This window comes from Passer montanus, unplaced genomic scaffold (assembly GCF_014805655.1).
Source record: "Passer montanus isolate IOZ18808 unplaced genomic scaffold, ASM1480565v1 scaffold32, whole genome shotgun sequence".
NCBI classification, from domain to species: Eukaryota; Metazoa; Chordata; class Aves; order Passeriformes; family Passeridae; genus Passer; species Passer montanus.
The window spans coordinates 36,318-61,924 of NW_024367930.1; the positions used below are offsets into that span (position 1 = coordinate 36,318).

General features: G+C 41.4%; 1 protein-coding gene across 2 annotated transcripts in view; it reads right to left on the reverse strand.

Annotated features, from left to right (window-relative positions):
• Positions 1-17,759: 17,759 nt before the first annotated feature.
• The window catches only part of ITGA9 (integrin subunit alpha 9), a 245,397-nt gene continuing 237,549 nt past the window's right edge, over positions 17,760-25,607 (reverse strand). For both annotated transcript variants that reach the window (XM_039715127.1, XM_039715128.1), the window contains exon 28: positions 17,760-20,630. In XM_039715127.1, coding sequence (XP_039571061.1) covers positions 20,532-20,630 — 99 coding nt within the window. In that variant the 3' untranslated portion in view covers positions 17,760-20,531. The remainder of the gene's footprint in view (positions 20,631-25,607) is intronic.

The window sequence follows — 25,607 nt, forward strand, 5'->3', positions numbered from 1 at the left end:
TCAGACTCTTGGTGGGCCGCCCTTAAAGATGTAAGGGCTGAACTCCACCAGTATATTTCGCTTTCACTTTCCCTGATACTCCTTAATCTTTCAACTTCCTCCCTAAGCTCAGCTACCAGTGAAAGGAGGTCATTCACCTGTTCATACTGTAGGCAGGCCTCCTCCACAACACCCCCTGAAACGATGGATAAGCTCAAACACTCCAGGCAGGAATGGGTCTGTACAGACACATCCTTTTTGAAGGGCTTCACTTGGTCACATACAATTGTACCAGCCACAGTTTTCGACCGTGTTAAAACCATTACTAGCAGAAAGCCCGAAATCAAGCAGCCAACAGAAACACCTCAAACAACACACAGCATACCTAACTAGCAAGAAGACCTGCAGCCCTGCCTGTGCAAACTGCCGTGCAAACTGCCGTGACCACGTCCATGTTTGCCCAATCCTGTTTGCTGCGCTCCAGGTCACCAGGGTCCCTAGAGGCCTCTGAAAATCAGTCACTCAGGAACAAAGGAAACTCCACCTCCCATTCCTGAAAGGCTCTCAACGCAAGCCACTCACCTGCTCAGCGTGAGATCACTGGTTTCCTGGATCCTCCCCAGTCCTGGGCTAGTACTCCCTCAGCTACCCGTTTTTCTATGTCTACAAACAGAAGAGTTTGTCTAAGACAGGAAGACTCAGTGCTGGTGCACTGACTAATTTTTGCTTTAAAGCTTCAAACTTTTGTTCATTGTTTTCTTCCCACCTAATCTCTTCTACTAACTTTTCATACAAGAACCTGATGGCCTGTGTATACATTAAATCCATAGTCTACAATATCCCAACAAACCTAGAAACCTTCTAACTTCCCTCTTAGTTTTTGTCCGTGGGAGTGAGACTATCCCCACAATTCTCTTAGGATTCAGTTGCTGGCTGCCTTGACAAATCACATATCCTAGGTATTTTACTTCCCTCTCTACAAACTGGAGTTTTCCTTTTTGTACCTGAAGTCCTTGGTCTCCTAGAAAATGTAATAATGCTGTGCTGGAGTCCCAAACTTCTTTTTCTTCCCATCCTGAGAGAAGCAAACCGTCTACATATTTGATAAGTTTTATCTCAGGTTTGATGGAGAATAGTTGTAGTACTTCTCCTAGGGCTTGACCAAATAGGTTTGAGGATTCAGAAAACCCTTGGGGTAACCTAGACTGCCAAAGCTGTTGCTTCCTCCTGGAATCGGGGTTCTCCCATTCAAAAGCAAGGTATTTTCCTCTGCCAGTGGATAAGTCCAAAAAGCAGCTTTTAGGTTTATCACACTAAACCACTGGTGTGCTGGGGGCATATGACTCATATAGGGGTTTGTTCACTTCTCTCAAATCTTGGACAAGCCTGTAAGTCCCATCTGACTTCTTTACTGGTAATATGGATGTATTATGGGGGGACATACACGGTTCTAAGGTCCTGGACCTCAAGTAGGTCCTGGATTACCGGCCATAGTTCTTGTCTCTCTTCCAGGAAGAGTGGATATTGCCATACCCGAACTGGATGGTTCTCATTAACTATTTTTATTACTATAGGTTTCATGTTCAAGTTACCTTGATATTTTGGTTTTGCTCACACCATCTCATGAATTTTCTCCTCATCCTTTTCCCTTAATTGGAGAAGCTTAACTACCATTTTCCCCTCCTCTGGAAATGTTCCAATGTCTAACCTCACCTGCAAATCCTGTCCTAATAAATTTCACCCTGCTTATGGAACTAATAGAACATCCCCAATTCCTATATTTTTTTTGCCCCTTCAAACTTTACTTCCTTTCTAACTGAGACTTAGAACCTTTCCCCTTTGCACCTACTACTTGTACAGTACCTTGACCCTTTTTGCACCCCTTTGGGATTCTACAAATATAAGTTCTTTCAGCATCCGTGCCTACTAGGAATTAAAATTCTTTCTCCTGGGAACCTGTTTTTAAAGTTATCAAGGGTTCCTGATAGTATTCCATCCCCATGACTAATTTTTGCTTTAAAGCTTCAAACTTTTGTTCATTGTTTTCTTCCCACCTAATCTCTTCTACTAACTTTTCATACAAGAACCTGATGGCCTGTGTATACATTAAATCCATAGTCTACAATATCCCAACAAACCTAGAAACCTTCTAACTTCCCTCTTAGTTTTTGTCCGTGGGAGTGAGACTATCCCCACAATTCTCTTAGGATTCAGTTGCTGGCTGCCTTGACAAATCACATATCCTAGGTATTTTACTTCCCTCTCTACAAACTGGAGTTTTCCTTTTTGTACCTGAAGTCCTTGGTCTCCTAGAAAATGTAATAATGCTGTGCTGGAGTCCCAAACTTCTTTTTCTTCCCATCCTGAGAGAAGCAAACCGTCTACATATTTGATAAGTTTTATCTCAGGTTTGATGGAGAATAGTTGTAGTACTTCTCCTAGGGCTTGACCAAATAGGTTTGAGGATTCAGAAAACCCTTGGGGTAACCTAGACTGCCAAAGCTGTTGCTTCCTCCTGGAATCGGGGTTCTCCCATTCAAAAGCAAGGTATTTTCCTCTGCCAGTGGATAAGTCCAAAAAGCAGCTTTTAGGTTTATCACACTAAACCACTGGTGTGCTGGGGGCATATGACTCATATAGGGGTTTGTTCACTTCTCTCAAATCTTGGACAAGCCTGTAAGTCCCATCTGACTTCTTTACTGGTAATATGGATGTATTATGGGGGGACATACACGGTTCTAAGGTCCTGGACCTCAAGTAGGTCCTGGATTACCGGCCATAGTTCTTGTCTCTCTTCCAGGAAGAGTGGATATTGCCATACCCGAACTGGATGGTTCTCATTAACTATTTTTATTACTATAGGTTTCATGTTCAAGTTACCTTGATATTTTGGTTTTGCTCACACCATCTCATGAATTTTCTCCTCATCCTTTTCCCTTAATTGGAGAAGCTTAACTACCATTTTCCCCTCCTCTGGAAATGTTCCAATGTCTAACCTCACCTGCAAATCCTGTCCTAATAAATTTCACCCTGCTTATGGAACTAATAGAACATCCCCAATTCCTATATTTTTTTTGCCCCTTCAAACTTTACTTCCTTTCTAACTGAGACTTAGAACCTTTCCCCTTTGCACCTACTACTTGTACAGTACCTTGACCCTTTTTGCACCCCTTTGGGATTCTACAAATATAAGTTCTTTCAGCATCCGTGCCTACTAGGAATTAAAATTCTTTCTCCTGGGAACCTGTTTTTAAAGTTATCAAGGGTTCCTGATAGTATTCCATCCCCAGGAAGTAGAGACCCTGACACCCCTAATCTTCCACTTCCCTTTTTTGCTCAGTCTCATAGACTCTCAGGTCCTTTTCCCTCTGGGGGCACTTCTTTCTGATATGCCCATTCTTTTACAGTAAAAGCACACTGGTCCTAAGTTCTCCCATTTCCCAAACTCTCCTTTTTGTATCCAGTTCCAGGGAGCTGCATTCCCCCCTCTGTCTGCTTTCCTGCATTCGGGGTTCCCCTCCCTTACCTGGGTAGTTCTTCATGTGCTGGTTTCCTTCCCTGATGGCAGTTACCACTACTTGGCTTTTGCCTTGGCCTTCTCTTCGTCTCTCTTTACATAGACCTTCTGTGCCTCCCTTAAAGGGTCCTCTAACCTCCTTTCTTGCCAACCATCTAATTTTTCTAACTTTCTCTGTATATCTGGCCAGGTGTGAGTAACAAAATTTATCTTTAGTAAGATCTGTCTGGCCACTGTATCAGGGTCAACCCCTGAATATTGCCTCATATTTTCCTCAATCTTTCTAGCCACTCTGTTGAAGTTTCTTCCCTCTTTTGCTGCTTTTTGATTACGTGGAGCTGCTTCACTGATACCTGTTATAATTCATGTCCTACTCCTCCATGTCCTGCCTCGCCCCTGTGCTGTTGTGGTCCCAAATGGGGCACACTGTGGGCATTTTCAGATCCCCAGGAGGTCTTTTGCAGGCCCTCAGGAAAGGGAGCGCATGCTCCCTTTCCCATAACCATATCCCAGCTGCCTGGATCATCTGTCTTTCCTCTGGTGTGAACAACATAGTCATTACTGATTGCATTTCTTCCCATGTATAAATATTGTGCCCCAAAAACTGGTCTAACTGCTCCACTAATCCAATGGGGTCTTCTAATAGTCCTTTTAATTATTTCTGGAACATTCTCACATCAGAGGAACGGTTATGAATTCAATTCTTCCCTGCACCCCACACAGCAGTACTTCCCTCAGGGGGTATAATCCCGATGCTTGGGTCCTATCCCCTGATCTGCTTTCCTCTTGTTGTGCCACCCTGTTCCTGGTGTTTTGGCTAGGCACATCAGGGGGCAAGGGAGGTGCAGTTGGAGCTACTGGGGGCAGGGCGCAGGACAAGTGGTCTAACAGGGTCCCATTCTTTATGTTCTGTTACCTTCAACACGCCCATCTTCAAGGTTGCGGTCTCCCCTTCACAGCAAGCAGTGCAGTCACTCTCTTCCTGATTGAATGATTAAACATGTAAACATACATGTTTAATGTCCAGCATATCCATCCTTCATCTGATCCATATCTTGGCCAGTGTACATGATTGCTCCTAATTTCGCTTCTGGTCGATTCTACCATGCAGTACTGAATCGTTTTAAGCTCATCCTTATCTTTGGTGTTGGGGTCATATTTCCTTCCCAGTGGGCTATTTGGGGGTATGCCCATTGGTACCGCCTCAATTTCTGCTTCTTCCCTTGGGGATTCGCTACCGCCCATAATCCTATCCCGACCAGCTGAACACAGGTCTCCACCCGACAGAGCTCGCCTCTCCAATCAGCCAATTACACACCCTCCCAGCAAGGCCCACCTCTCTAAGAAAGGAGAGCGAAAAGAAGAGAATAAAGAAACTAGGAAAGGAGGAAGGAGAAGGAAAGATAAGAGAGAAAGAAAAGGAAAAAATAAGAAAGAAAAAAAAAACTTTACCTCTCTTCCAAAAAACACTTAAGATCCAGGGGACTTCCGTCCCATGGTCGCACTCTGATCCCCCTCCCACCTGGCTCAGCTCGGCTAAGGCCTGCCCTGGGCCCGATGCGGCTTGGCTCGGCAGCTCCGCCTCTGGCCCAAGGTGGCTTGGCTCGGCAGCTCTGGCTGCGCTCTGAGCTCTCCGGCTCCTCTCTGTGAACCCCCTGCGCCACGTGGAGTGTTGCACCTACTCCTGGGCAACCCCTCCGCCGCAAACCTCTTGGTGGTCGCCCCATTTCCAGCCCAGTCTCGGCTGGCTCTAGAAATTATAGCCCTGGCTGCACCCAGGAGCCGCCCCCGGCTCCGAGCTGCATGCAAACTCACCAGTTCCCTTTGTGATCCTGGGGTCTCCCCACACAGTGCCTCCCTCCAATGCAGAGGATTTTCCCCACAATATGCTCATCCACACAATGGAGGTTTTGCCTTTTAACCCTTTAGCCCCTTCCAGTGTCCCAAACCCAGGCCACCCCCTGATAACAGTGTAAGGGGCGGGGGGGGGAGGGGGGCGCTGGTGGCAAAACGTAAGTCTGTAAAACTTCTCTTAACATATATACATGATATTTGCCTTTTAATTGTGAGAGTCAACCATTGTATTACTCATCTATCACAGGCAGTATTCATTCAGCCTTAAGAAGTATGTCTCAGTTATCTCCAATATGCAGACCCTATAATTGTCTCAGAAAAGTTTTATGCCTAGCACTTCTTTTAAAGATAAAAAAAATTAGATTGCTGGCTAAACAGGACTCAACTAATGCTGAGCTTTACGTCTTCTTTCTTTTTCACCCCAGTCCTTAGGTACATCTCTCTCACTGCCTTCCTTCAGCTACCTCTGTAGCCTTCAACTCCCCAGTGAATTGAAGTGGCTCTCTTCAGGTTAGGTACTCCACAGATACCATCATCCCCTGGGTATCTGTCTGAGCTTCATAGCCACAAAATCTATTTTCCAGATCTATCTTTAGAAAGAGCATACTTTGAAGCTTTGGAACCAACGCAGATTTCAAAGAATGATAGAATGACCTTTAAGATCATCTATTTCCAACCTCCCCACTATGACCAGGAACACCTTTCACTAGACTAGGTTGCTCAAAGCCCCATCCAACCTGCCCTTAAACATTTTCAGTGATGGCCATCCACAACTTCTCTGGATATCCTGTTCCAGTGGCTCACCACCCTCTTATTCTTCCCAATAGCTAACTATCCTGGGGGGACTTTATGGTTCTGTATCTCCTCTCAGCTGCTCTATGCCCAGACATGATGAGTCTTGTAGCTTTAAGATCAAAGGAGGGTGGGGGGAAGGTAGTGGAATTCTTTCAGCACTTATGTGCTGTGTGTTCAAAACACAGATAACTTGCTGTCATGGTTTTGCGTGACATTTAGGGAAGTAAAGGAGATATTTAGAGAAGTGATGAAGCCAACCCAGGACATTCACTCAGATTTTTTTTTTCCCCTGCAGCTCTTGGCTCTCTTGTTCTCCAGAGATAGACGGAGAGTTTTTCATTTCTTTTTAGCTAGTTTTTTTTTTTAGTTAGCTGAGGCAAGAAGTTTTTCCTGGGACTGTGGCTTCTTCTTCCTCTTCTTTTCCTGGAACTGCTCAGCTTTTCTCTGGTCCGAAACACCAGAACACTTCTGGCGGCCCTGTCACGCCACAGCTCAGAGGCCAGCTCTAGATCCCAGAGGGAATCTTGCAGAAAGGACTACACCTACAGAAAGGACTCTGAATCTACCAGCTGATCTCCACAGTGAGAGGTTTTATTATTTAACATCATTCTCTTCTTTTATTTTTTTTCATGCTTGTGAGCACTCTGCTTGTTAAATTAAACAGGGTTTTTTTCACTTTCCTCCAGAGATTCTTTTTCGAACCTGAGGACATATTCATTTCAGGATGCTTCCTCATAGTTTGGCTCAAACCAAGACACTAATCTAAATCTACCCTCTTTCAGTTTAAAGCCATTTCAATTTTAGGCCATTTCAACCCATTACCCTGGTCTTTACATGCCAGCATGGCCAGTGCTTACTGGGCTAATAATCACATGACAACATCCCTGGGCAAGCTACAGACAAGGGGGCAGTGGGTCCTTCTTCTCTGTGTGGAGCACCTGCACAAAACTGCTATGGGAAAGATGCAAATTATTTTGTGGTAGCATAGAATCACACAGACATCTGGCACAAATAGCAGAAACTTCTGTTTAAAGCTTCAGAAAATTCTGTAAAAGGAAAGCTTTTCAATAGTCCTGAGTTTCTCTTAATATGCTTTTTGAAGTCCACAGAAAGGCAAGAAATGCCTAAAATGCATAACTAATGCAAAATCCCAGTGGCTGCCAGTGAAGAAATCCTGTCTAGACATTTGCATGTAACTTCCAGTGCTGTGGCTGTGCTACTTTATATTATGAAGCCTGTTACACTTTGACATAATAAAGTGCTTTGTAAAAGAAGTAAAAAGAGCTGAACCAATCATGGGAACAGCTGTAGACAACAAATAGCATGAAAGAAATTTAGACAGAATAATGAAAGCATCAAAGCTAAAAAAAAGTTTTTTATTTTAATGTCATTTCTGCAATAACAACAAAAATTAAACAGAATAAGTCTCTTGATGCGAGGCTAACTCTTAATAGGGAAATTGGACCACTGCTTAGGTATCAAGGTATCTTTCAAACCACTTATGTTTTTATAGCTGTTGTGAAGAGGTTGCTTGCCTCCCAAAGACTGTAAAAATCATTATTTCTGTTAAGATGTTACATAGCCATGATATTTTATGAAAAATCCTTTGCTAGGATTTTTTACTGAGGAGCTGAGGAGCCTCAGGAAGGAAATGTAAACAATAACTATGTTTGTTTGCTGCTGTGGAATGCAACAGGTGCATCTGTGATTGGGAAATGTTGGTTCTTTCTAATTAATGGCCAATCACAGTCAGCTGGCTCGGACTCTCTGGGAGTCAGAAGTCTTTATTATTGCATTCCATTCCTGTTCTTTCTAGCCTTCTAATGAATCCTCTTCTCTCTATTCTTTTAGTATAGTTTTAGTGTATCATTTAAATATAGTATATAGCATAATATAATAAACCAGCCTTCTGAAACATGGAGTCAAAATTCGCGTCTCCTCACACAAAGCATCGACCAGAATGTCATCTCAGGTTTTTAACAATAAAACACTCAAGACAACAGAAATGGTGTTTTTCTACTTGTTGTTCAAGATCTCACTAATACAAAAGTGTACACAAGAACTTGGTGCTTCCTTGAGTTTACATGGTGTCAGTTTTACCTCCAATGTTACATTTGGCATGCTCATCAGTGGACTGTAAAGTAAAGAAATTAAGTTTTTTGGGGAGAAAATATTTGCTCAGAGTTTCCTTTTTGTTGATGAATATTGCAGAAACCTATGAAAGGAATATTTAAGGTGAGCCAGTGGGGAACCTTCATTCATTTCCACTTCCAGTATCTTTTCCAAATCCTCTCTTTCCTCAGCTATTTTGGCTCCCAATTAAAAAAAAAAATCAATACATTAAATTTAAAAAAAAAAGTCCTCCATCCCTAATGTACTTTATTCAAAAGTGTTACCAGGGTCTCATTCAGTGCAGTTGGCTGAAGGCTAATGGTCACATCCATTAGTGAATATTAGAGTTGGTCTGATCTCTAATTTTACAGACATCATGTCTTCAATAGTCTGTATGTTTTTCCTAGGCATTATGATTTTACAGTCATAATGAATTGATCACTGCTGGACTGCTCAAAAACTACATCAGCTTTGTAGATAGTGTGCTTAAACTTCCTCAGATTTACATTCAATCAGCTGTTCCAATTACTTCAGCCCTGTGCTGCAAGTGCTTGCCATAAGGAAATGAAACCACCTAAATGAAAAAGAATTGTAAATGTATTTACAATTTTAATCTTTTGGTTTGTGGTTTTTTGGGGTTTTTTTCTGTCTAGGTTTCAAGGTCTATCCAGGTTTCAAGTAGTGAGGTTTGTAGCATCCATAATCTAGTCTTTGAAGTAATAGGCTGAACTAAGGGCATGCCAAACAAAGGAAAAAAACTATCTGTGCTGTATCACTTCTGCAGTTTCTGTAGTCCAATATCATGGCAGTTTCCTGCCGGGCTGATGCCCAGCAGCGTGCCAGAGCCAGAATAACTCAGTGGAGGCTCAAGCAGCCTAAGCAAACTATAGTGATTTTCAACTCTTAGTGATTGTCAGCTCTCAGTGATTTCACCCTTTAGCTTGCTAGGTACTGCAGCAGCAGATGCAGGGAGAGAGAGGAGAAGGCTGTGTGAGGTTCTGCAGGATTCTTTATTCGGGTGTTCCGCGAAGGTTCCCAGTGACAGCTCTTCTGCAAGGGTCAGGGGACGGTGACCTATAGGCTTACAGACAGATAAGCAGGGTCCGAAAGGCAGAATAGAGGAGCTTCTAAGGTCCAGTCATGCTGACTTGGCATTTCCTAGCTCAGGCTTCTTACCTCCAAGGAGGCCTTGCGGGCCCTGGGCCTGCTACAGTTCAAGGCACCAACTCAATAAAACAAATGGTACGGAAAAGAAGAATGGCATGAAATAGTAAGGCACTTGGCGTTCCAATAGATGAACATAGGGTGCTGCTGTGGTATTTTTGTAGGCATCATGAGACACAATCAATTTAAGGAGATTTTCCTAATCATTCAAGGTGTCCTTGAATACATTAGTGATTCAAATTCAGGACAAATGAGGAGAGTACTCAGAGGATATGACCCATATTTTTTTAACCCAGCCTAAAGTATTAAGACTATTATATCATATGACTGCTTGATCAGGGCAGGAATGCTTTCTTTGACAAAGTTAGCGGTTGAGTTTTTAGTAATTTAGGTCCAACTAGTAAATACAAATTACAATGAAAACTTGTCTAATATCAACATGCATGCTGCTCTACAAGTCAAGCTATCATTCAGAGTGTGTTTAGAACAGAATGACAAAGAGAATGCTGCTTCATACTAGAACAACTTGCTTTCAGATTTTAGGTCCAATATCACTTTTGCTAAAACCAAAATCTTGTGTTTCATTCTCTTTCACACACTTTGGGCTGACCACAGAGTTTTCAAGTGCTGACAGATGTTTTTATATCATTGAGATAATTTAGTATCTATCAGTATAAATATCAAAATCCTGTAGAATCTTCTAATGCTACATAAGCTTTGGAACATTTCTCTTATTTCACACAACTTAGAACATCTAGGCACGAGGCTAATATTGAAAATACAAAGCAACAGCTCAGGAGAAAGGGAGGTGTTATTCAGCTTTAGAAATACATATTTCAAATTATCCAGGAGTTAATCTTAAAAATGCTGATGGTCTACATGAAATTAATCTTTATGCCTGTCTAGTCCCTGGTAAAAAACTTTCAGCACTAAATGGATTTTGACTTTATTCATAATTTATCTTCTTAAATATATCCAGCAGGCTCAAGTGCCACTCCTCCTCCTGGCTAGCTGATAACAAGAGGCGGGGGGGGGGGGGGGGAAGAAGAATTGGGAGTAAAAAAACCAGACGGGAACCACAATGTGTAAACCAATAAAAATTCTAAGGGAGGAGAACGGTTTCAGTAAACTGATAAAGTTTGGGGAAACAGAAACTAGCAACTAACAACAAGAAAAGTGACAAAAATCTGGGAAAAGGTGGGAACAAAAAGGAAACAGCATAAAGAAAACTACCAAATTACAAATCAAACAATAAATCTACTAATAAAACAAAAAGCACACTGCAACACTCAAGGACTATGACTGATTCTGCTAAACACCCCATTCATGCCCACATTACTACCAAGAGTCCCACAGAAATTTTGCTTATAGGTAAAATTAGGATCCAGCTTCACATTCCCAAAGCACTTCTTTCCATATGCAAATACTTGCATTGGCAACACTCATGACATTGGTGTTGCTTTGAGTGCCTACTGATCCCTCAGGAAGGAGAACTGGTCCTCCAGAGCTTTTATTCTGCCACAACAAAAAGCTTTTAATCTCAGCAGAAATTAGGAAAAAAAAAGAATACAGCATAAACATTTATTAGCACAGCAGTTTATAAAATTGCCGTAACACGAAGACATAGAAGATGGAGCTGTCACCTGCGATTTTGGATTTTGGCTCTTCAGTATTCTTTAGGACACCTGTAACTTTCAGTCTTGTTTCTGACCAGTATTTAGCCTTTTAGGATGAGCCAAGCAAAGTAGAATTCATTTTTTGTTGTTATTAATACTGTTGATTGTCATCTGAAGGACAGTTTTCCTCTGAGAAAAAGCGGCAATGTTTTGCTGCAGTAAAATATGTTTGGGGAGGCAGAGGTAAGGTATTTGTTATCAACTATATTATGAAAAAATGCTAGACAATAAAACAGTCTATAAAGATCTATGCCAGAGGAAGGGAAATCTTTGAACAATGGAAACAATCAGAATGTTTAGGTATCACTTTGATGAGGTTTGAGACGGCGCAAAAGCATTATTGGGAAACTGGATATTTGGAGTGATTGATATTGGAAGCTTGGGATATTTGATACTGAGGCTACTATATGTTTAGTCTGAAATACTGACTTTACTCAGAAGCAGTCTTTGTTGAGGGGAAAGAGCTATTGAAATAATTCACACTCTAAATGCAAAAGTTCAATATTTAAAAACTACTCAAACAAAAAACCCCACAAAATTGAAAAAACTAAACTGATCTTGGTCTTCCTTATTCTGTTATTAAGTTCTATTATTCAGTGTAGAACAGATGACTGCTGACATTCATGTTTTAACTCCAACCAGCAACCAAGACCCATGCAGCTACTTGCTCACTCACTCCCTGGTGTAATAGGGGAGAGAATCTAAAGAATAACAGAGAAAAAAACTGCTGGGTTGAGGCAAAGACACTTTAATAGGTAAAGCAAGAGTCAGATGTAAAAGAAGAGCAAATAAAAGGAATTTATTCACCATTTCTCATGGGTGGACAGGTGTTCAGCCATGTCTAGGAAAGCTGGGTTCCGTCATACATGATGGTGCCTTGGGAAGACAAATGCCATAACTTCAGGTACCTTTCCCTTCCTCCTTCCTTCTCTCACTTTATATACTGAGCACGAAGCCATATTGTCTGGGATATCCCTTTGTTAAGTCCAGGACAGCTGTCTGAGCTGTGTCCCCCTCTGAGTTTCTTGTGCACACCTGCACACCCAGCCTACTCCATGATTGGGCAGTAAGAGAATGTATTGTTTTTGCACAGGCTGGTTTTTGGTAGCAGGGGGGCCACAGAGGTGGCTCTTGTGAGAAGCTCCTGAAAGCTTCCACCATGTCCAGCAGAACCAATCCCTAATGACTCTGAAGATGGACATGCGACTGGCCAGAACTGGGCCAATGAGAGAGGCTGTGTGATGACATATGTAAGAAGAAGATCAAACCAAAATGGGGACAGTGTTAATTCCAGCCAGAGAAGAGGAAGAGGTGAAAACATGTGAGGGACGAAACACGGTGACACCAAGGTTAGTGAAGAAGGAGATGTTGCAGACGTGGTGGAGACCATGTTGAAGTAGCTGTCAATGGGAAGGAGGGAGGGGCTGGGGGAAAAGGTGTTTTAAAGGCTTATTTTCCTTCTCATTATCCTCCTCTGAGTTTGTTAGTAATAAATTCACTTTGCAGCCTTAAGCTGATCCTGTTTTGCCCTTGAAGTGTTTTTCTCCTGGTCCTTATCTCAACTCATGACCCTTAGTTAATTTTTTTTTCTTTTTCCTCTCCTCTACCCAGCTGTGGCAGGAGACAATGAGAGTGACTCTTGTGGGTGCCTGGCATTGGACCAGTGTCAAACCATGACAATGTCCATCCTCTGCTGTGCAGAGGAGACTAGCTGCAGGGGCCCCTTCACCATGGGAAGAGCCACGTTCACGGGAGGGACAGCAGAGGGCATGTCATGGCCCATCAAAGGCCCCCCTCAAAGGGGTCCCTAGACCCTACACCAGAGCACATGATGCAACAGATGCATGGTGTTGCAAGGAAGAGTGTCAAACCTAGCCTCGTCAGGGGCGACACCTGGGCATTCCCATGTAGCACAAACGTTCTGGCAGGGCGGTGGGGGACCCTCACCACCAAGACCAGATGGAGTCATGAGATGTCATTGGGACCCTTGGGAGGGTGATATGTTTCTACCTAATCCCTGTCATTCCCTTTCATTCCCTTCCCTTCCTCCCCTTTCCTTCCCTTTAACTCTTTTACTATTGAAAAAAAAAAACATATCCATTTTTTGGCACCAAAACTTCGTTTAGTTTTAATCAAGTTCTGGGGTATTTCGAACCTTTCTGGGTTCAATCGATTTTATTCACAGAGACCTAGTTTTTTTGCTCCTCTGTGTTTAAATTGGTTCATAACAGTTTCTTACCCAGGAAGTAGTGTTTGGTCACCTGTATTCAAGAAAGATCAACTCAGATCAGGAAGGAAGGAAAGGGACTCCTTAAATTAAAATATCTTGAGGGCAAGAGAATACATTGAGAAGAAAATTACCATTAAAAGCACCATCAAAACAAAATGCTAGAATAGTCTTCAGCAAGAATAATAAGGGGAAAAAAACCCCTGATTCTCCTGGACTTTGCTTAGTTCATAAAAGGAAAGATATGGAATAGTTGCCAATGAAAATAGGAGACTGAAACTGAGGACCTTCCAGTTCCACATCCCTAACTGTTTCAGAATTTAAAAAAAATGCGTACATCATTTTGAATTGTTCTGGTTTTGGCAAGCTTGTCCTTTTTTATATGACTTGTCCACTTCCAAAATAATTTTCAGTCTTATACATGTCTGTCTGTCTGTCAGTCTCTCTACCTCCCTCAGATTTCACATGGTACAACAGCCTGGCTAATGAAAACAGCTTTTCAATGGAAACAAACCTGAGGAGAAGAACACAGTTCCTGACCTAACCTCCCATAGGCCTTGGAATTGCTGATTTAATTGGGGAAACTGCTAGGCTTTCAGGACAAATCTTTTCTGGGTCTGATACAACAGTGACATATTTCAAACTAAATGCAGGTTGGGAAAAAGTAACATTTAAGTTAGCCTTCTTATTCAGACAAATTGAGAGAGAAGGGTAATACCAGTTACGAAGCAGAAGAAAAACTTCAGAAAAAGGCCAGGGGAAAAAGCTGGTAGTGTTTGTAGAATGGGAGTGAGAGGGGGACAAGCACAGCTGAGTAGGCAGTAGAATACAAGACAAGGTGTAACCTGTGCCACCTGGCCAAGGTGAAACATGGGTCTCCCCTTTGATGAAGCCATGTCATGGATACAGTCTTGAGCTAAGGGACAGGGCAACATGCTACCTTGATTCTGGCATTTGGCAATCTCACAAAAAGAAAATCTGTTTTCATAGACTGTTAGATTTAATTTCCCATCCCTCAACCTGAAAATTAAAACGGACAAAAGTATTTTACCACGTTTATATAATCTTCTATCCAATCCTATATATAGATTTCATTAATTTAATACTGAGCAAGTATTCTGACCTCTTAATAGGTAATCACTTTATTTTCAGTTTCCTACTCTGTGCCATTCACCTAAAATCAACACAGTAAAATAATAATTTTAGTAATTAGTCTGGTCATTTAAGTTAGATAAAGGTAAGGGGCAGATCATGCCCAAGTCTCAAGTGCCCTATTTCCACTGAGAGACTGATGTAGGACAGAATACATTCTCTCTATGAAGTGGTCTCTGCTGGATAAAGCAATCACTTCTTTTACTATTCCTTTTATCTTTTTGACTATAGCACAGAGCAGCATCATTAAGATTGAATAACAAAGCTCTCAGATTGCAAGTCCAGATGAAAACTGCTTAAATGACAGAAATTATTGTACATTACACTTACACAGGTTAGTGCAAAGCTTGTCTCATGATATGTGTCCTTCAGCTTCAGAGGAGCCCATCTAAGTCCCTTCTCACTTGTGTTGGTATAAATCTGGAATAATTTAATGCAAGTCAATACATCATATCTGAATGCATGTCTGCAGCAGGTTACTTGAGCATCTCTGCTCAAGGTTACTATTTCGTTAATTTCTGATTCTTTATGGCTGTGGAACTGCAGGTTAATTTACTAAAACATTGCATATCTAGAATTTCAAGCATTAAAATGGCACTAGCTACCTAAAAAGCAAGTGGAAATGGACTAGAAATATGTGAATTATTCCTTTCCAACACTCACAGAGGATTATAGCATGACCAAGACATGATAAACTAATTTTCATTGCTCTTTTACTAATAAGACTCATTTCTCCACTCATTCTTTATTTCTGTCAAAACCACATGCAAATAACATCTCCATTTGCAGCTATTTGAAATACTGAAATTTTGGATTTGCTGTAGTAAATAGTCATATGACTTTAAATTAATTTGTACATTTGAATATATACAAAATAGCTGTCTGTATTGTATTTTAATTCTGGTAGTAAGCAAACTGGGGCCAGAGGACACTAAAAGCTACTTTACACCCTTAATGACTCCCATGATGCCATCCTTAGGCCTCTGGGATCTCAATTAGCCAGTGCGTTATGCACTCAGAATTTTAATAAAATCAAGATATCTTACCCAGGACTACTCAGGTCAATATGCATCCTACTAGATCCAAAAGGTATGGGGAAAAGTGTCCTATCTTTTTCAAGGGATATTTCACTACTAAGTAGAAAAGATTTAGCAGAGAAACTTCCATTGCATCCAACCCAAAGTCTTGTTTAAGCTGAGACCCCTTGGACGAGGACACGAGGCTTGACTCCATTTTCATCAGAAGGCTGATTTATTATGTTATATATTATACTAAAATACTACATTACAACTATACTAAAAGGACAGAGAGAAGAAGATCAGAAGGCTACCAAGACAAGAATAGAATAGGAATCAATAACAAAAACCTGTGACTGCTCACAGCCTTGGCACAGGTGGCTGTGATTGGTCACTGATAACAGGCGGGGGCGGTGGGCTCGGAGCAGGATCGGCCCGCGCCGGCGCCGCCTGCACCGCTGCGAATTCAGTTGCCGGCTGGGATGCAGAAAAAGAAGAAGACACGGAGGCAGCTCCTGCAACTCCCGGGGACAGCAGCACAGCCGGGGAACCATTGTTGTTGATCACGTTGCCTGGCAACACGGGCGGATCGGCGGGAGGCGGTTCCGGGTGCCACGGCGCAGGCGCAGTCATCAGAGCCGGCGGAGCCGCTCCAAGAGGCGGCGGGGCCGCGGGCGGAGCCGCAGGGTCCGGCGCCTCCCGCGGGGCTGGCTGAGGCGGAGCCGCGGGGTCCGGCGCCTCCCGCGGGGCTGGCTGAGGTGGGATCGGATCCGCTCCCTCCCGCGGTGGGGGGAGCGGAGAATTCCGCGGCGAGGCGGGCGGGGCCGGCCCGGAAAGCAGCGGAGAAAAACTTTTGCTCAGCTGTGGGCAATGCGGGGGAGCTGCGAACCCGCGGTTCGTCTTCTTCGAGAGGCTTCTCTCGTGCCGAACCTGGTGGGTACGGAGCGCGACCGCGCCACCGAGCCACGATGTCCCCCGCAGCCCGTCCCCATTTCAAGATAACGCCATAAATCAGTACGTACACTGCGTGCATTATTGAGGGTGTAACACCCTGGTCTCTTATCCACTTAAAAGCAGCGTCCATGAACTCCCAAAAATCTAAATCAAGGGAGTATACGACATTTGTAAGAAATCTATGAAATTTTGCCCATCAGCAGGCATAGAGAGCCAAAATGTCAGACCAGCTCCAGTCCAGACACATTAACCAGGCTCAGCCGAATGCTAACAAATGAGCAGGTTTTTTCCATTGTTAAAAACCATCTTATTTTTCTCGAATTTTGATCTAGTTCTTCCTTTGGTGAAACTGGAAGAAACAAATGTGCTAAATGTTGTGGGTTTAATTTCTATAACAAAGCCACTTTGTCACAGAAGTCCTACAGGGTTCTTAAAAGATGTTTGGAGTAACACAACACACAAAATCCTGCTAGGTACAAACTGCTGTTCTCTGCTTATCATGAAGACAAGAAGTGAGGCCCACAGAGGGCATCATTAGCTCATCAATCCTCTGGCCCCAGAAGGAGATGTACACTGCCTGTTTACACACACACACACACATGCTCACATGATAACAAACAGGTTTTAGTACATCCAAAAGTCTCTGGTTTTTTAGCTGCTGCCGCACTAGTGCTTCCAGTAATCTCCAAAAGCAAACTGGGCATTGCATTCCTTTTGGCAGCAGCTTGCTCCTACATCTTTTGCCCAGCAATGACTGAGAACATTTATTTTTACTTGAGGTGCTACCTTCATGTCAGATACCCACATTTACTTGGAACTCTCCAATGTCTTCGGCATTGTGGTATATAAAGCCGTGGTCTTCCACCAGTACAATCGTGCTCTGAGTCACAGGTCAAGTCCTAATCTGCCCAGCCTGTTCTTAGATATATAAACAATTGTCTTAAAACTGAGGAAACAGACTGCTTTAGTATGGCTAGAGAACATTGAAACACTTAAGAGTTATAGAAGTAAAAGCTGACATGTAGTTTCTGCTCCCTACACAGGGGACCAGTAAGCATGGGGATGTATAGAGTTGAAAACATAATTTGAAATATATTATTCAGCTACTGTATTCCAGCCACTATGGACTATAAATCCTTGCAGGAAAAGCACATGAAGCTGAAAAATTCAACTTTCATCCAAATTCATAGATTGAAACAGAACTCAAGTTACATAGGTTGATACTCTTAACATAGGTTAGTATCACAACCACATGGGGTTTAATTTGATGTTGATAAAGCAAGATTGATGAAATATAAATAATTCTCACTACCTTTATTTTATTTATTTTTTATTTTGTGGGTTTAAAATACTGTAGTCAGCTGTACTCTTTGTCTCCAAACAGTCTGATGTTATAAATCATAGAATTACAATAAAAGACGTCTACTAGCCACACACAGATAAACACACACATACAGTATTTAATTCAAATATACAGGAGAAAATGTCTCACCCACTTAATGGAAAAGTACTTGAGATAGACAAGGCCAATAACTGACAAAATATTATTAGGATAATTCTGCAGTCATTTTTTTATTTCAAAAAGTTGTATTTTTTGTAAACCTGACATTTCCAAAACAGTGCAAGTGAATCAGAATAAAGGTGAACACAAGCTTCTAAATACAGGTGATATCAGTAAGAGTGAACATATTCTTCTAATCACAAGTTCACAAAAAGAAATACACAATTTCACAATATGTAAGAAAGAACATTCTAAGAAAAAGAAGGGACAATGGTGCAGGTACTCTACTGTGCATGCAAACCAAGCTCCAAAAGCAATTGGTCTTCATGCCAGTTTAATCAATGTACATTCAATGAATGAAATTCTATTTTCATTTATATCCAAGGAACCCTAGCAGGTGGGTAGACTTGGGATTAATTCTGTGACTCCCTTAATTCTTTAGTGAAAGCAGTATTATATATTTCCATGTCAAATGGACACTATGCTTTAAAGTTGTGCAAAACTAAAAAATGTGCCCATAAACAGAACACATTCAAGAAAATGGATACTAAATATTGTCAAAGAAAAATTTTTCATATCTATTGCTTTCAGCAAACTGGGCTACCTGCACATCACTGACTTGGTATGTGGGATCATTATCACTTATGCATTTAGGCATTGAACAGGATAATTTCACTGTTATGCTCACAGAAGTCTTTGCCACTTTGAAAAGAAAATATTGCTTAAGTGGTATACAGGCTTGGAGTTTACATCAGGCATAATTTCTCTCTCAGATAACCCAAGCAACTTGTGAGTTTTTCTTGTCAGATGTTGAATCAATACACTTAATTCACTTTAAAACTATTTTCTCCCTAATGCATGCAGATGGCTAAGAGTTAATAAATATCGGTCAATACTGTAGTAATAGCAGACACTTGATGATGGTAAAAAGCAAACAGGAATATGAATGTGGTCTATTTTTATAATTTGAAGCTATCATGAATATGGCAAGGAAGAGCAAGACCTGTTCTCAAGCAGATTTCTTGCATGTTCTCTGCATTCAAGTTTCCAAACTTCCAGCTGTTCTTTTACCACACTCCTAAGGAAGAAGACATCCTGAAACCTTTCAATCCTGGTTTCACTATCTACCACAGGGCTTGGCCCTTCTTTCCTTTACATGGATTTTATACCAACATGACATTTATTCCTCATTCACACAAAGTATAAAATACAAGTAGAATCTAAACCCAAGTCTTACAAAGTTCCACTATTTCTATTCAGAAATCCAAGAGCTTTTTGAAGAAACATGTTTGAATTAATTACAACTGGATTTCTTCTAATTCAACAAACAATTTGTTAAAAATTACCAGCAATAAAAGTGGCAAGCTGAGATCCAGTAACACCTGCATCTTTACTAAACTTCCTACTAAATTCTTGAGGAAATACATTCAGTACTTGGAACATCCAGATAGGCAATCTCAAGACTCAAATATCCAAATATTTTAATCCCTGCATCTACTTATCTCTCTTAAAAAATTATCATATAAACAAAATCATGACTCAAGTATGTAACTCACATGAAAGGCATAATGCTCACATCATGTAGCAATTTATCACTTGCTTTGACAGCAACAGATCACAATCTTTAACAGTAGCTTTAAAACTATCCATCTTAATATTAATATGACTTAATTACCTTTTAAAAATTATTTAAAGGAATTTGTCAATGCCATAGTGGTTTGCCCAATTATGTCCTTCTGGTATCTCAACTGCACAGTCCTAGAGACTGCAAAAGAAAACTTCCCAAAGAGAACATTCTGTGCTACTTTCTTCAGTGAGCCAAAGCTCACTGTTTGCTCCATGTCACTGAAGAAGTATTTTTATCCTCTCCCATCCAGGCTAGTAAAGGACAGACTCAAGATACTTTGAAATACTTTAGGTTCTGTAGTTTAAAAATCAAATATGAAATTTAACTTAAAGAAAGAGACAGTAAAAAGATTTTGGCTTATTTGTGTAAAATTATCTATATATGATATTACCAAGAGTTGTGAATTAAGTATACAAGGATTCCAGCTACTTTTATCTGCAAATCTCTCTTTTCTCTCTTGCATTGGTGTTTAAAAGTACAATAGAATTTATATATATATATATATGTATGTATTTCCAAAGATTTAGCCAGATATCAGTGCTTGAGTGAACTATATAGCTATTAAATAAAAATTATAAAACATTAATACAAATATAAAGACATACTCAATATAAAGAGCTTGTATTTATAAAAAATATTCTTAGGTAAAAGTCTTCCCCTGAGGGCATACTACATGGTTGGATTCATAAATATTGCTCTGCACTGCAGCTTGGTTACCAAAGTTCAAAGTTCAACTCTTAAATGAAGTGTGAATTGCACCAGTCACCTGACATGGCTGCAGTGGTTGCCTCAGGATATGTTCCCTAGGTTTTTGAAGTAATAAAGACACAGCATCAATGGGGTCTCCGAAAAATCTGGAGAAGATTCCTTCTTCCACATATGGAAGATACGAGAGCCGGACCTATAGACTAGCGAGTGCATGTCACGTGACTGGGCAGTTTTGTTTTCATGGGCAGTTTACTGATTTTTCTGGACCCAGTTCCAACTATCTTCATTCTCCTTTTTGCTCTTTTCAGCCTCAATAATTTCTTTGTACCTCCGGCGGAAGAAGCCCATCTGCAAATCAGAAGAGATGACAGTGGTAAGTTATTGAATCATTAAATTGAAACTTCTCAGTCGGTATGACGACAGATAACATTATGCAGAAAGAATTAGCTAGGGAATGAGCATTTAATTCCTCCAAGTGCCAATCTGAAATCTTAGTTCCTTATTTACATTAATATAAATGTGATCAGACTGAGTCCCATTTCTTCACAAGAACTCTGCTCCTTATAGCTTAACTACTCTGAGGTAGGAATCCTCTTTTATGAAGTATGAGCTAAAAAAAAAGAGCATGAAGTATTTATAATTATAATTAATACAGACTGGCAGAGGCAGATACGGGTTTACTGGTTTAAAATAGAGACTAATGCTAAATTGGCAGCTGAACCTAAAACCAGGCTAACTCTTGAGTCTTAAGTAAATGCTGACAGAATTTTATGAACAGTACTCTCAGTGTCTACAATTGCACAAAACAAGAGGGACCAGAGGAATACAGTGCAGTGACCTACCTCCCACTCCTCAGTTCCAACTAAAATCACTGATAGTCACTTTTGCATATCTTCTTGTTTCCTAAACCCTTGTACTTAGAGAAATGCAACTGGTTTGCATCTCAGTTTAGATAAAAATTTTCATATCTCTGTTTCATTAAGTCTCTCAGAAACAAACATTATTTTAATAACAGACTTTGGTAAGCATTCAATAATAACTCCGCAAACTTAGCAACTTACTGTTGAGATCACTGAATAAATATTCTGTTCAACATAATTAAACATTTATGTAATTCCCACCACTCTAAACCCGTTTTCTTACTCCTGGTGTGTAAAACATGATGTTTTAGTCTTCTTTTATCAATCAGTTATTCAGTTATTGCCACCCTTTATCCCCAAATTGCCTGTGTGTAGGAATATTTTGTGTTGTTTTGTTATTACTAAAATTCCATTAACTTTGACTTAGTTTCAGTTTCTAACAACTTTCATTTTCTTCAAGTGTATTTTAATTCATAGGGGTGCACAAGGCAGCATATTCAATCTGTCAAGGGGGCTTCCCCAACACATCTTGCTGAAGTCTAAGTCCTTGCCTGTGCCTCAAATTACATTCTGAATTCACAGCAGCATGAGACTATGCACACACCATCATATCATCAGTCCTTATGTCTGCCTCTTGCCTTCTGTGCAAAGGACATAGAAGCTGCAGCACAGTCTAACAAGCCCCCCTTTTTAGGTAAATGGAACATGCTGTCAATCTAGAGATAAGTGTACTCTGCTAGGAGCATAGGTATACATTACATACATACTTACTGTGCTAGTTCCAGACAGACAGGGATAATTTCTGCAGTAGCCAGAGGGGGCATGGCTAGAACCTGGAGATTATTCTACACAATCTCACATAATTGCCAGGGGTTGGGGGGAATCTCTTCCAGGGGAAGGTGTTCCTTCTGGTCAAGAACAGTGGGGTAATGCTGGGTCCAAGCCAGAGGGAGCAGTCCAGGTAATGTGGCTGCAGTCGAGTCAGGCTCAGTAGCATTTTGAATGTGAATCACTCTTTTCTACTCTTTCATTATTAATATTGTTGCTGTTACTATTTGTTTTCTTATCTCATTCCTGTTTCCAGTAAATTGTTCTTACCACAACGCATGACCTTCACATTTGTACCTCCAATTCTCCTCTCCATCCTGCCTAAGGGGAGTTTGGAGTGTTTCAGTGGGAACACTAAATTCAAGAATACAATCCCTAAAGCATGACAGCCTAATTTGGTGCCAAGTGGGTCACAAAGGTTATGATAACAACAGATTTGCCCAGAGCAGGCTGGAAACAAACTTCATCTAACCCTTTGTTGTATTAGGTACAGAGCCACTGGCTACAGTGTTGCTTGATCTGTTCATGTGGTTGTGCTACTTAACCCTGTATATACTCCTGTATGTCCTCCTTGCAGAGCTCTTTTTCAGAGAAGGGAGAAGGATCAGAATTACTTTGTTGATATACTGTGTGATAACAGTTTATCACATAACATGTAATGATGGTCTTTGGGGTTTGTATTCAGTGTTGTTCTCCTACCCTTGCCTCAGGCACACTATTTGGTAGTCCAGCAAAAATCGTACCTAGTCTGTTGGAGGACAAGGGGAGGATGACTTTCCCCAGCTTTTTACCCCCTTTTCTTCTTCAGACCTGTACAACAGCTTTGGAGAATTTTGAATTCCCTTTGGATGTTAAGGAAAGCGTGTTGTTGCTAAGTCTGCCAGGTTCTCCTCAGTGCAGTCCACACCATGGTAAGAATTAAATAAAAGACTTTTAACATGATCTTTCAGAGATCTGCCCTGATGGTGGACAGTCATAAGTGGCATGGAATGTGAGAGAAAAATGCCCAGTTGTTGGAGGAATCTACTCCAATGACTTGGGAGTTCCTCCCTGAAACACTACAGGACCCCGATGAAGTGGCAGAATATTTGGAAGGAGAATGCTGTGGCAATTCCAGACAGGAGCAATTTATTGCAATGTGCTGGGCCCAGATTATGATTTATTGGACACTGCACTGTACTAGGTAACACCCTCAGGTGGAGGGGAATGAAAACCCACAAGCAGGCCACTGCAGCTGAACCAGATGAACAACTTGTGCTGGTAGCAGGTGCCCCTATAAAGAAATTCAAGACAAATTTAGTTCACTTAGTGAGGGATAAAGAGGAATAGGGCACTCACAACAGGAGGAAGAAGCAGGGCCAGAGAGAATCACTGATCCCTACCCTCAGGTGAGCTGCAAGAAATGCAAAAACATTTCAGTCACCCTTCAGGAGAGCCCTTTGTGACCTGCCCATTCTGATGCTGGGATATCACAATATGCAATATGAAACTATTGGTAGTTTCATGCAATATGGAACTATTGGTAGATGGTAGTGAAGCCAAGCAGTTGGGATCCCTGTTCTAGGATGTAGGCATTGGCAAGAGGATTGGAAAGAGGACAGAAACTCTCAGTGTCTAGAAACAACATCTGTCAAGCATGAGGGAAGAGTATTCTCTCATGGATGACCTAATAGTGCACCAAGACAAGTGGAATGTCCTGGAGAAAGGTATTCAGGACCTGATAGAATTAGCTGTGCTGGAGGTAATCTCGAGGGATCCAAATAACAAACAGTCCCCTGTAGATCCAGATCGGATCCAGTGTACACAATCCATGTGGCAGAAGTTTCTATGGCATGTGCCATCATTGTACACCAACCCTTTGGCATTGATGTCAATGAAAGAAGAAACACTGCTTCAGGTGATCACCCGACTTTGACAATATGAAGTTATTTTTTCCTCCCTACCAACCTGTGCCTCGGCTGTGAAAAGACTGAACGAGACTGCAGACAGACTTGCAAGACTCAAGCAACCTAGAGAGAAAATGTCCCATGCCCCTGCCAGTACGGACCAGAATCTCTGCTATTGGGAGCATGTACCCTTCTGCGGGAGGAGGGGTACACACCCTGAGGTAACCTGCAGTTTTACCTGCACAACCACAGAGAGGACACAAGAAAGTGGGATGGAAAAACCCACCTCTGCCCTAACAGCAGGGGTACATTAATTGAGAAGAAGAACAACCACCAACGGAAATTCTTCAATGATAACCCAGTTTCCAGTGGACAAGTCTTCAGACAGAATGGAAGGGCTGAATGTTATTTCTGATCCTCTTGAAGAGATCTCCAGTTCATGTCTGCAAGAACTGAGCAATGACTGCCATGACCAGAACTACAGGGGCCCTGCATCCAACCATGTGGAAGAAAGGGGGGGATCAGATCTATTGGATTGTGTGGATCCCATGGCCTGGCACATCAGACCCACAAGAGTAATAGGGCCCTTTATTTGACACTGGCACACAGTGTACCCTGATGCCATCAAGATGTGTAGGGGCATGATCTATCTCTATTTCTGGGGTGACAGAGGGGTCCCAAGAGGCCCTGAGGTGACCCTGACTGGGAATGAATGGCAAAATCACCCCATTCTGATTTGCCCAGACATCCCATGCAGCCTTGGCAAAGATTAACTCAGGAGAGGCTATTTCAACGACTCAAAAGGATTGATGGGGTTTGTTGGTTCCGAGCTGGAGGGAATGGTTGGGCTGTGGTTGGGCCAGGTTGGACTCAGTGAGCCTTTTGCATGTGAATTACTCTCTTTCTTTTATACACTTTTGTTATTAGTATTGTTGCTGTTGCTGTTTGTTTTCTCTACCTCATTTCTGTTTCCAGTAAATTATCTCAGCCTGTGATCTTTAGCTTTGCTTCCACTCCTCTCCAGCCCACCATAAGGGAGCAAGTAGTGGGAGGGAGGAACGAAAGGCTCAAGGTTTTAGTGGGAACACTAAATTAGAGAATACATACCTAAATCACATTGCCTGCAACTACTTCATAAATGCACAGTAGGTAGACATACATATAAATGCTCATTATCTCAATGGTTACAAAGGTTCCATGACCTGAATGCCCTCCTGAATAACTGGAATTAGACCTTAAAAGTAATTTCTTCATCCATTCTTGTGCACAGACTGTGAATATAGTATCTTTCCCATGTATCATAAGCAGAGCTTCATCTGTTGCAACATATGTGCAAATGTGTAGATAATGGTGTTTCTGTTCTGAAAAATCAACTCACAGAAGTGACTCTGTTGAATTTTCTCACTTCCTAGCCTTTTTCAGAACACTGTATGAAAGGATTCAGAAACAGAGAATTGGAGAGGAGTTTCTGTAGTTCCCAACTCTTCAAACTTACTCAAAAAGTGAGATCAAATTATTTTTTTAGCAGAAAAATATAATTACTAGTAATTTTTGTACTTGGACCCACAAATTATACCACTGCAAAGAATTTATTTTTGAGAAGACATCCTCAAGATTGCACCATCATTAAATCACAGTGAAAGTTCACCAGTGATGCCAACAGAATTCAGCTCAGTGGAGAGTGCAAGCGAATAGCAGAAGTTTCTCTAGATTTTCAGTCTAAAATGGAAGCAAATTATTATACTGATAAC